Here is a 12986-nt window from a genome sequence, read left to right as displayed (position 1 = left end):
GAGAGAGAGAGAGGGGAGAAGAAAAAGACTGTTCCCTGCTCTACATGACTCTGTCCCTGAGACGCACGTCATGCTGCTCCCCCCACAGTGGGTGACTCTGCTGACAGGCTACTGTCTTTGCAGCATTCCCCCTCGGTGTGATTGATGAGCCTCATTTTACCAATTAATGGAGAATCCCCTGTTGACTACTATCAGATTGCCGTTTGTAACTGTTAGTGTTTCTGACTGTCACAGATTCATTTTAATTAGTGATCTCTTTCTCCTCCGACTTTTCTATTGTGCCTCAAATTTGCAGAGCTGAGCGCACAGTGACATGTGACAATGGCCCACGGTGTTATTGACTGTCATTATTTTTTTCAGAACTGCTTAAGGCTAAATCTTTTTGAAGGAGTCAACCTAAATGTTGGCTATATAATGTATCTTATAATCAATTAGCAAACGTGAGGCAATTAGTGCACTGCAGTTTGGCTAATGGTTTGTGGGGCTATGTATATGAGCAGTTATCCCTGGGTCCTGTCAGCTGAGGGCAAGGATAGCCACCATGGAGCGAAGTTAGCCCAGTAGCAAACAGCACAACAACACCATATTCCCCTGACAGCATCAGCATAGAATAACATTAACCGAGGGGAAAGGAGAGGAAGTGTTTGGGCATTAGTTTGATTTACATTTTAGAGAGGCTTTCAACTGGCACACACAGCAACTTCAACTAATGATACTCAGGCCTTTTCATCAAGGAGCTTTCCCCAGCCTTTTGGGCACTGCCCCATAGCACTTATTTGCAATAAGGCACAACAAATGGTGCTACTAGGCAATATACTGGGCTGCACAGGAATAAATGTCAGCCATTGTATGAATGTCTGCTCTGTACACTATCTAACAACTTTAAGTACATCTCTCCCAACTAATTTTACAATTAACTTCTACTAGAGCAGCTGCAGTATTATTATTAGTTAGCAGAGAAATGGCATGAATGGATAATGCAGGGGGATATCAAGAACATGAAAACAGCATCCTATGCGCCATGTACTCTATATGCATTCTCTTCAACCTGTGCCATTTAACTCAGACCATCTTCTATTGTGGACACACCTGCTGAAAAACACTGTGAACCCTTGGTGGCTCATATTTACTAGACAAATAACCCCAGTCACGTTTCCCTTCCACTTGCATTTGATAGAATAATTTGCCAACAATGGACCTGCCATTCAACTGAGTCTCAGGGATTTCATTAAAACATCAAATGAAAGTGAAATCATGAGCCATGACGGTGGAGAGTGGGGATGGCTAAGCAGAGAAGCGTGGCTGGTGTCTACTGCAGGATTAGAGCTCAGCAACAAGTGCTCAAGGGGGGCTTTGCATCAAACCCAGGAGCCCATGACAAATGAGGGCGGCTGGGCCTCTGTCTATTACCCTGCACTAAGCCCAGGCCTTTTGGGGAAGTAATGAGGTGCAGATCGGTGATGCTGCCACTGGGTCCTTAGCCCGACTTTTTGTAGAGCAGAAAGAATCAGCGGAGACCTGGGCCAATAGGGGCAAAGCTAAAGCATACAGCAGCTGAGCGACACATGGAAACATGAAGATAAAACAGATCAACTAAACAAATAATTTCCTATTCAGAAAACTATAGCCTGTTACATACATTGCTTGCTTCTGTGTGTAATGCATATTAATACTTAACCCTGTTTAATGTATATCAACCTTATACAAGAAGAATAAGAATGTATGCAATTGGTGTGTAAGGAAGCATATTAGATTGCACGCGAGCAGGCCTGAATCCCAACAGGACACAGTAGATCCCAAAGGGCACACACCAGGACTGGCAGGGCACGGAGGATTTACCAGTGGAATATGACAATTGTTCACTCAGGAGCAAAGGGGTAGCTTCAGTGTAAATCACGGGTGTACCTAATGTACTCCAACGTCACACCCCCCCCTGCCCCTGGGAGCTACAGTCCAGGCGGCCTGTCAGCAAGCTTACTCTACTGGTTAATGGAGCTGCCACATCAGGCTGAGTGTCACAGCCTAACAAGATACTGATTGGTGAACTTCTAGGGAATTCACTCATATGACCAAAGGGCACAGAGATGTTCTCCTGTCTGGCAGTTAACATGATAGACATCAGACTTTAACATATGGCTGATGTGTGTCTCTTTTGCTCCAAACTTTGCTCTGAAAGCCAGAGCTATCTCAGCAAAATTCAAAGATCTGTGTGCACAATTCTAGTTTGAATATTTCAAATGTAGTGGCATTATGTGCTGAGACTTTTTTTTAATATATTGCCTATAGGTGTAATAAGATTTAAACACCATACTGTTTGTTCAAATCTATACATATAGTTTTTTTTTTCTGAGAAATAATATACATTGTTTTTACTTGTAGTTGTATAGTTATATTTTAAAAAATTAATTGTACGGCTGAAATGATTATTGAATTAATCAATTCACCCCTAATTTAATAATCACATAACTGTTTAACACTGTAAGGTTACACCTTCTTAAATGTGGGGATTTGCTTGTCTTTCCTCATCTTACATTGGATTAAATTTGATTAGATTAGATTTGATAAGATAAACGAACGTACAGAATGAACCAATGGGATAGTGACAGTCCTATATTATAGTGAACTGAAAATGCTTCAGTTGGACTGTTGGTCACACACAGCAGCTGATTCAAAAAGTATGCTGTATACTGCAATGGAACATATGAGTGTTGTGCTGTATGAATTTTGGCAGAAAAGTATCAGGATAATACTATATAATAGTATGACAGGATATAGTCTAGGTACAGCAGGTTACACAAAGGGTTTGAAAGCTCTAAGTATCGATATAAGTCATACTGTTTGTACTTTTGCAAGTCAATTTACTTGACTCACTCTGCGACAATGCTGGTTAATGCTTTACTGAAGATAATTAAAAACTATATAACTGCAGTGGATTTTATATTTGTCATCAAAGGTAATAAGACAGCATCAAGCAAATAAGAAAAAGAAAATCATTGGTAAGACAGTAACATAATCACCACAACCTTTTTTCAGTCACATTTTGTGGCTTTTCTCTGCAATACTAATTTTTAGCATTGCAAGTCTAATTTTAGAAATGTTTATTTTACATATTAAAATGTATTAATTAAAATCTTAATATCTCCTCTGGCATGTGGAATGCAACATGAAAGATGACTGTTTATTCTAGTGATTTTCTGTTGCTTTGTCCGAGTCTGGACATTCACATTGAGGTGTGAGATACCGATGCAAAACTCAGGCAGGAATGGAGTCTGTTTTAAGCACCTCTACTTATTTATACCAATTTTCACTGAATTTTGATAATTAAAAGGCTTCATGGTTTATCTGTGCTTCAGTTAATTGGCCACACAGTTTACAGTGAATTTCATTAGTGGAGGAAAACACTTGGGTTGGGGGGTTCTAAGGAAGGTGGTGATTATGAGAGAGAGCTTATGCGTGTGTGGCAAAGGGGGTAGGGAATTTGTATATTTCTGCTTTAAAAATTATAAGGAGCTACTGAAAGTGCCACCAGCATGCTTTAACCCAGTTTTAATATATACAAACGTACAGAAATAAACATGATGATTTGGTAAATAATCTGACTTACTTCTCATTCAAGCACATAATGGTGTTCTAAAGTGGGATAACTCCTCCAAAGACCACCGTGCTTCTACAGACAAAACAAGCCTTTAACGGTGGATGTTCCTGCAGTTTAACTCAGCAGTCTACTAAATAGAAGAAATGTTCCACTAACAACCATTTATTTGACCTTAACTGCCTGGTGCCGATACAAGAGAATGCTGCACCTGTACACAAACTTAGCCTGAAGCCAACAGTCTCTGACTGTTGCTGTTTGCCAAAGACCATCCATAAGCACATTGTAGTGAACCTCTTCCTTTGAAGTGTGAACTAAATCAGGCTGTAGTCTCAACAGAAAGGTGGTACTTGTATGAATGCATCTGTCGATTTTTTAGCCACAATGGTGGTATTAAAGGCTAGCCCTGGGGCAGAGAAAAAACATGTCAGGGCTGACCTTGTGTGGGAGGGCTAAGTTGGTGTGAGAAACTGACACTGTTAGGTGTGTGGGCTTTCTAGGATTCCAGGACCGGAGACTTCCTATTCACCAACAGGTATCAACAGTTACTGTAGATCTGCATTGCTGCTCAAACACCTGTTTCTTTATGTTGGCACGAAATTGTCAAGGAAGTCTTCAATATGATAGAAAACGCTGATTCTGAATTATCTTGGTAATTGAGCCCAAAACTTACTACAGCAAAGACAAACTTACTCTGTGGCTTAAATTTAACATAGAGACTCCAGGAAGATGTCTAAGATCATCAGTTAGACAATGCTGCCCAGTCCTTGACAATCTTAAGGACTAATTCGCCAGGAATTCTGGGTAAATTATGACTATTTTCAAACTAAGAACAAGGCCATGAGCAATGGCTTCAAGCCACTCAGTTCCATTCACTCAGCCTTGTGGAAGAATTCAGCAGCTACAAGGACATTTTACTGGGGAAACTCAATGACTGTGTAACAATGGCATACACACACAAACACACAGACAAATAATTATTTGGAAAAAGACAGCAAGACCTAACCAAGAGAATCTTAAAAAAGATAAAACATGATAGGTTGTGTAAAGAAATTGTAAAACATAATAAATATATAAATTAAAAAAATCCCTAAACAAGAAGATGACCATAGAAAAATGTTAAAGACATAACAACACAGCTAGAATCTACAAAGCACAAGGGTTTCCTTTTTTTTTTGTCAGTGGGTGCAAAATTTTATACCCAGGTTAAGGCACTGAGTAGAGCAGGGGGGGGGTGTGTATTGGACAGGTCCAGGCATCCATCAAGGTTCAGTCCAGTCTCTCATCATGCCTATCAAGCCACCTCACCACCATTAATATTCTAGTATGCAGAGTCCCACTCTAAGCCCCCAGCTCTACTCTATCATATCCAGCAGCAACAGGAAATGGGTGCGTTTGTGTGTGTGCATGTGATAGCCATAGCCTCTCTGGTGAAATAGGGCTCTCTGGGGGTTTGTGCCTCAACTCTACAGCCTTTGTGGGCTCCCATTACTTCTGACAGATAGAGATCACTAAACTGCTGAACAAACACCCCATTCAGTCATTTGCATATATTACAGTAATGGAAAGAGAAAAATGTATCAATAAAGCCAAATGAAGTGCTTCCACTAAGCTCTACTCTCTGTCTTTCTTTCTTCCTCCCTTTTTTCTTTTTCCCACTCTGTCTGTTTCTTTCATTCCATATTTCGTCAATCAAAATTTCTCTCTTTCAGTATTTCATAACTGCTACTGATGCACTTTAGGGAAATTTTGGACTGATTTCCTCTGAAAGGTAAGCAAGTCAAATGACCGATAAAGCTGACACATTCTCAAATATTGTTTGCACTAGAATTTTTTTTCTTTTTAATGCGTAAAAACCTGAAATTTCTGAAGCCTAAACAAATTAGGAACACTAATCATGCATGATGAAAAACACAAAACATAATTTATTGTTGAACATTTAATTAGAACTATGCTGCTTTGGGGCACATATTATATTTAAAATACATTTCAGTGACCATGGCCTCCTGAAATTAATCTCAGGAAAAAGCTGACAAGAGTCACAGTGAAACAGAGGCACATGTACACACCTACACATGCACTGTAAACTACACTCTCTCCCTTTTCTCTCCCTCTGTGCAACACACACACAAGCACGGACACACAAACGCAGACTGACTCATTTATCACAGTGCCCAACAGTCAAGACAATAGAGCTTCACTTAACTTTTTCAGGGTTGCTGAAGCATCAAATGCATGACTTTTAGCTGTTGTTGTTCTTCCATCTGTCATGCTTCAAGGAACCAACATCCTTTTTTTAATCTCACTGAAAAGTTTAAAAAGGTATGTTTCTCTTGACTCTACTATCGTATGTGTACCAAAGGAAATGTCAACCCAAAATATACAGCATTGTATTTCACACTGTCCTTGTTCCAAAACTTAGCTGTGCAACACAGATTAGAGTGCTACCTAAACTCACAGCAAACACTGGTACTAAAATCTCAGCAAATCAAGCACAGCCTACGCTCTCTATCTCTTCATCTCTCTGTTTGCTCCAAGTGTATGTGGTTAAATTTCCATCAGCATTCTTGCTTTGACAAAAACAGCCCGACATCTGATATCTTAGGAGGTTTAGAAAATATTGCCATGGATGACAGACTTCAGAGAAGTGGGTTAAATTGAGACATACCTGTATACACACACATACACAAATGTCCTGCTGTAACAAACAGACCCACAGCTACTCCAATGGCATTGAGCAGAGTTTGATTGCATATTTCTAGTGTCTTTATATGTACTTTACTAGGGAAATTAAGACAAAACTCCTGTGTTTTCTAATACATGAGATGAAAGAATCTGCACCAAATTGTTCCCACAAAGCAGAACTAAAGCTTTCCTGACACCTTGTTATATGATTGCATTATTATTAACTGTATCACTTATTATACACAGGAGATGAAATGCAGATCAAACACTCCAGGGAGCTAACTGAAAGATCAAACAAGCATGCATTTCATAATGTTACTCCTTTCTGTGCCTCAATGTGTCTGCATCCCAAATAGAACAGTGAAAATCATTATCAAAAACTATGTGTACCTATAGCAATTCTACCACTTGCAAAAATAAGAGAAAGGAAACTACTGTACCATTAACCATTATGAAAATACTGCAAAATGGAATATAACACAGATGGAGAATGAAAAATATGGGATTTTCAGTACTTTCCTATCTGTGCCTATTTTAAGTAAAACAAGGATCAAAATAGATCTTATTAAATCCTACTAAGCCTGTATCCTGCCACCAAAACTCAATCAGGTGAGATGGAGAGAAGGGGAGAGAGGAGGAAGTGGGGTGTTTCAGGTCATGGCCAGCCAGCTTTCTTCTGCCAATCTCTGGGGAGGAACTCCAGACAGTGAGGGAGAGCCATGCTGCAGTATATCTACACTTTTCCATTTCCTCTCACTCAAGCCTCTCGTTCTCGAAGGACCCTGAGAATCAATACTGACATCGGGGGGCAGAGCAGCTTTCTGCCTCTGAGCTGCCGCCAGGGAGGTCCCTGCTTCAGTTTTTTTAATTATACAAATTTAAGTGCCCTTCTTTGACTGGGAGCAGATTGTTAATGTGTTAGGAGGCTATTACACTTATACCACCCAATGTGCAAAGTCAGCCTTAATAAATCTCAGACAAAGGGAAGCCAAAATCAGTTTAAATGCTCTCTTACATGTCAGCATATAACATATGCAAACACCAACTCACTTGTTAAATTACTCTTGAGTAATTCTTTCTTGTCTTAATAGTACTAGAAACTGCTTTACTGTTTTTTCTTATCCCATGAAAGGCACCCTAGCCTCAGGGTATTGACAACAGACTTGATTTCCATCATTGATCAAACCTTTACAGTGAGGACCTCCTCTTAGAAAGGGCATTCAAGAAAGTGCAGAGACATGGCTAATTCAATTTGGGAGCAGAGAAGCTTGGGTTTAAGTGAAACACTCTGTTATCGAAACAGGAGAGGTGCCATGAGAGAAGATAGCGCACAGATGGTTGTGTGGAGAGGCTCGTGGCCGGTCAGGAGATGAAATCCGGGATAGGCGATAAGTTGGTGTGAGGGACTAGAGCCCCTATTAAAGTCCCCCAGGGGACAGGCAGTGGTGGCAGAGTGCAGTAAAAATAGCCACAGGCATGATTTCACTCTTGGGACCCACAGAAGAGTGAAGAGGGAGATCTGATCAACATCTCACAGCAAGGCAGCCAGATCCATTCCCTAAGTTCCCTTGGGTGCCACCTATCACACCAAGTGACTTAAACTGCTTACCCACTGCAAGGCAAAACACAAACTGCACATGCCTTTGCCACTGCTGTAGACAAAATTGTACGTACTATGTCTTAATATGTCAGAATACATATATTTTTGAGAAGCGGATTGAAGTATAAACCTATGCGGGGAGTGAAAATGACAACATTAAAAAGGATATCGACATCTTTTCCACAAACTTATCTTGGTGGTCATCTGTTTTGGGGAAGTTCACGATGTCGTTCTCAAGCCTCTGAATGTGACGTTCCATGGTGGTCAAACTGCCCTTTAAGATCTCAGCTGACACTGTAGGAAAAAAAATGCAACAGAAAAGATCCACGGTAAATTGATTAGAAAAAATAATCTGACCCATACTGGGTGTATTAAAATGTTTCCATTAATCAAAAACAATAAAAACAACACAGATCCCTGAAAACTTTGTTGAAGTTTAAATAAAAACCAGCTATGACTGAGTTAGACTATGTATGTTGTGACATACTGACTCCTGCGCCATCCATTTGTGTGTGGCCTAGAAAGCAAGCACGTGTGAATGTGTGTGTACAGTGGCTCATTAATCAGTCTCTAATCACTGTTTGCAGAGTTGCTGTGGAATCCACAGTATTCAGATCAGACCTTTCAAGTGGAGACTTCAAACAGCAAGCAGCATCTTAGGGGATCAGATGGGACAGGAGCATAGATGCAGTACCATGTTTACGTTGCTGTTAACGGTTTAGTCTTATTGACACACACATGCACATAATCTCTTGCATTAACACATAGACATACATTGAGTTTCAAGAAAAAAAAATAATTTAAAGTTATCTTCAGTCACAAAAACATGCCCCTTGATCCCTTTAAAGATAAGCCTCATGTTGCATTTGAGTTGCAGCCATACAGTTTATTTGATTTCATAGGCTTTGAAAGTTCATTGTAATATTGACTGGCTTTAGGATACAGAGTACTTGACTGAAAGCACGTCTGTTTTTATAATAACGTGGATTTTATTTTCAGTTCATATTGCTTTTTATATTCTTTTACAACTAAAGGCCTTGGATTTTGAGGAACAAAACTGAAAATTCAGAAAAATGATAACAACATGACAAAAACAAGAAAGTGTTCAACGGAGGGCAGACCACTGCCAAGGCCAACCACCTTCATTAACCATTATTATGTTCAAAGCCAACATTGTACTGTACTGGGAAGATGAGTAGTTATCCAAAAGTAACCAGAATTTAGGCTAATCGAGAAACTAGGTAAAAGATGAAAAGAGTGACATCTGCACACTGACTCCAAACACCATTTCAAACCAAGTTGGATCTTTGCCCTGACAAAGCTAGGTGAAAGGTCATGGGGTCACCAAAATAAATAGGTCTATTTCCTCTTTGTGAGTCAGGAGCTATGTTCATTTGAAGCTTGATTGTTGGGCCCGTGCAAATATTGTGATTCACATGAATCACTGCCCTGGCAGAAGTGTAAAAAAAAAAAAAAAAAAAAAAGCCCTGCTGCCTGAATGATGTAGTCAGTTGATCAGCGATAGTTATGAGTGATCTTCTATTGACATGACATGCTTGAAACACTAATCGATAACCAAAATAGGAACCAATACGGACAGTCCTCTTTAACAGCTTATATTATTTATCCTACACTACCCCCACATCTACAAGGTTAGTCCATCTATTATACTGTAACTGAAGTACTGAGGGAGCGAGGAGTGGGGTAATGGACACAAGATGTCAAGAGACGTGACCTCTGTGACATAAGGGTCAACCTTGTCTTACTTTACCACAATTCCACAGCTTGGGTTTGCACTTTGTTCTTATTTTCTGACAATAAGACTGGATGGCAAGATGGTGGATCACATATCCAGCACACTGAAACAACCATCAACCCAAATACAAAGATGCATTCCCGCTGGAAGACACACACAGACACACACACACACACACACACACACACACACACACACACACACACACACACACACACACACACACACACACACACACACACACACACACACACACACACACACACACGCCAGCTTTGATTAGTCAAGAAGCAATACTTTAGGAGTAAGGGGTGAGGTCACTGTTATTGTTAGACTTTGCAGCTAGTTGGCTGGCCGGATGGAGCCAGTGACTGGGAAATTCACAATTCCTCCTCCTCAATTCTCACACAACTGACTCCTGGAGATGACAGTAAGAAAACCACAGTATCACATAGCCTGTTTCTCCACTGATAGGACCTCTGAGATCCACATGCTCTTGTCAATATGATCTCAGCCCCACTAATGGTGAAAAGGAAAATGAACAGCATGGGAGGCGGGCAGATGGATGCAAGAGAAGAAACAATCAAATTCACACAAATGTATCGAGCCATGGGAAGGTCTTCGTCATCCATTGTGTCTTATGATAGCTGCTTGTGACATGAATGAGAGTATTGGGGAATAATTTGGCTGTAATACTGATCATAGTAACCATGGTAGCCAAGAAACAGTGGCTCAAGAAAACTGTGTTGCTGTTTCAGGCGAACCAGGATCAGAGTGAAGCCACCGGGCTATAATGCAGCATAGTTTTTACATGGGAATTACTTATCCTTGAGACAAACTAGTACACAACTGTGGCAGTTGGAGTGTATATAGTGTTTTGGTCTTAATATGGAGCAAACTTAACTTATTTATACATCGTTTGATTCTACACGCATGTTTATACTTTTTAGAAATAGATATACTGTACATTAATATCACTACCCTTCTTGGCTCTAATAATCTAGCATCTACAGAATCTAGCATGGATTCTTTTGGGATATCATTAGTAAAATTACTACAAAAATAATGCTGCTATTTTCAGTGGACAAAACATGGCAACACTGCTATCTTCTGAATACACATTTCAAGTGGATCAGAGGAGAAACATAGGGGATAGAGGGGGTTGTATATTCCATCTTTCCAGACAGAGAGAATTTCTGAAACATGTAAAATTATTCTGATGACTGCTGTTAGCAAGGCTTTCCAGTGTGTCTTTCAATCACACAGAAAGAAAAAAAACAAAAAAACAAAACCGTTTTTAGGGTTCCAAGTCAGACGCACGCACCCAACTTCTACTTAGGTAACTTCTTACAAAAGAAAAATTTTAAAACTATAATAAACATGTCATTTCTTTAAGGTGTAGCTTTAAGCTGTATGATTTAGTTGACTATACTCTTGTGAAGTCTCAGAAATAACTGCAAAGGTTGAGTGATGCATGGAGGACACAAAAGGCTACAACAATGATAAGATTTGAAAGACAAGAAGTAAACTTTTGTGAATAACAGACTGCTTGAAAAACTGCCTCTGTGGTCAACATCCTTCAGTTATTGATATGAACTCTGTAATAATGGCCCTTGACACATTACTCATTCCCACTAACAAAAGACAAACAAAAAGTATTTCATTAAGCTTTGCCCCGTTTCTTTCAAAATAAACTGCCAAGAAAAAATACTGTGTAGCTCACAATACCAAATCAACTGCTATAATGTGAATATGTCAACTTTATATTCAGTCATTTGTACAAGGGGGCAATTTTCATTTTGAGTTATGGACAAATAATACCAATCTTTCATCCAATGCTCTTGCGATGCCGCCAAAGGTTACAAAGGAGATTGAGATTTATTTTCAACGTTGCTGCCAATATGGCATAAAAGATCAAGTTTTAAATAATCTACACACTTGTGAAAACAAAGACAAATGCAACATAAAACCTGCGGAGAAGGTAGTTCATAAATGCATTCATCACCTTAGCCAAACAAAAGTATGTTTGTGGGTGTGTAGAAAGGGAGTTGAGGAGAAGAGACGGACAAACAGAAAAGATGCACAAACACAGTGTGTGTGTGTGTGTGTGTGTGTGCGTGTGTTTGTTTATATATATATATATATATATATATGATGTGGCTGATCGGTGTATAGGTATGTCTTACCTGTTTTACAAATACTTTTTCAGGTTGATATGTTTATATGTGTTTAATTATGATGAAGTTAACATATTTTTTATTCTTTTTTAGTAAAAAGTTCCACATGAATGTTAAATTGGGCTGTTTACGGGGAAGGTTGGTTGTTTCAGTAAGAAGGTTCAGAAGGTTCAGAAGAAGTCATTGGGAATTGACGCCATAATGAGGACATATATACATGATTTAAAGCTCTTTGAAAATATAAGTATTGTATCAAAGCAGGGACCAAAGAAAGGAAAAAAAATAATCAAAAATTATTAATGGACAGATTTCTTCATATGTATCAGCTGAATAAGTCATTACAATATTTATATAATTTCTCTAGAGATAAATGTATGTGGCCATGATAATATCAGCACTTCAATCGTATGTAAAAGGTCTTCCAAGATCTAGAGATTATACACTAGATGTTAAAACCTTTAATGTCCCGAAGCAGTAATCTCACCCCACCTTGTTATCTCCCCTTCAAATCTCCTCTCACAACCTCTTTGCATATATAACATAGTGTAAAGCGCAGAAGACCTTGAGGGTACTCTACACATGACCAGATACATATAATGTCAGCTGGATGGCATATTCATCACATCAGGGTAAAATTAACTATTGATCAGCAGGATGATACCAAGACAATGATGAATCTTATGTCTGTGTAACAACATTTCGTACAAATTGAAGTTATTTTAAATACCTCCTGCCCCTTTAAAATGAGCCGGAATTATATTTTTTCCCAATAAAAATCATGCTTTAACTTTTGTCATTTAGCTGTTGGTGGCACCTTAAAGTGAATAAGAGATGAAGTGGGAGACAGACTAGAGTACAGCAGAAGAAAGAGACAAAAGGATAAACACAATTCTGTGTGTTCCCCTTTCAGCAGGAATCAAAGCAGCTCCAGTTGCAGGAGTGAAAGTGATATTGTTGCTGTGACAAAGCAGTCACATTGTTCTTTCTGATTAGCAGAGCTGTGATGTTAAAAACAGCAGGCAGGAGAAAGTGGCAAATGAGGACATTTAATGGTCAGCATAAACAAAGAGATGGAGGAGACCTTTATATTACTATTAACTGTACACATCATGGCACAGATTTCAGTTGTCAGGCAGAAATTCTATCGTATTATAATTTCAGTGCTCTGCATTGTTG

The 12986-nt window shown here is 39.2% G+C and overlaps 1 protein-coding gene across 2 annotated transcripts in view; it reads right to left on the bottom strand.

Moving 5' to 3' along the window:
• The window catches only part of diaph2 (diaphanous-related formin 2), a 358243-nt gene that overhangs the window by 84515 nt on the left and 260742 nt on the right, over positions 1 to 12986 (bottom strand). For both annotated transcript variants that reach the window (XM_040119669.1, XM_040119671.1), the window contains one exon: positions 8047 to 8171. In XM_040119669.1, coding sequence (XP_039975603.1) covers positions 8047 to 8171 — 125 coding nt within the window. The remainder of the gene's footprint in view (positions 1 to 8046; positions 8172 to 12986) is intronic.

The sequence above is a fragment of the Xiphias gladius genome, chromosome 23, assembly GCF_016859285.1.
Source record: "Xiphias gladius isolate SHS-SW01 ecotype Sanya breed wild chromosome 23, ASM1685928v1, whole genome shotgun sequence".
NCBI lineage: Eukaryota > Metazoa > Chordata > Actinopteri > Istiophoriformes > Xiphiidae > Xiphias > Xiphias gladius.
The sequence above is the reverse complement of the archived record's forward strand: the minus strand, read 5'-3'. Positions and strand labels throughout refer to the sequence as shown.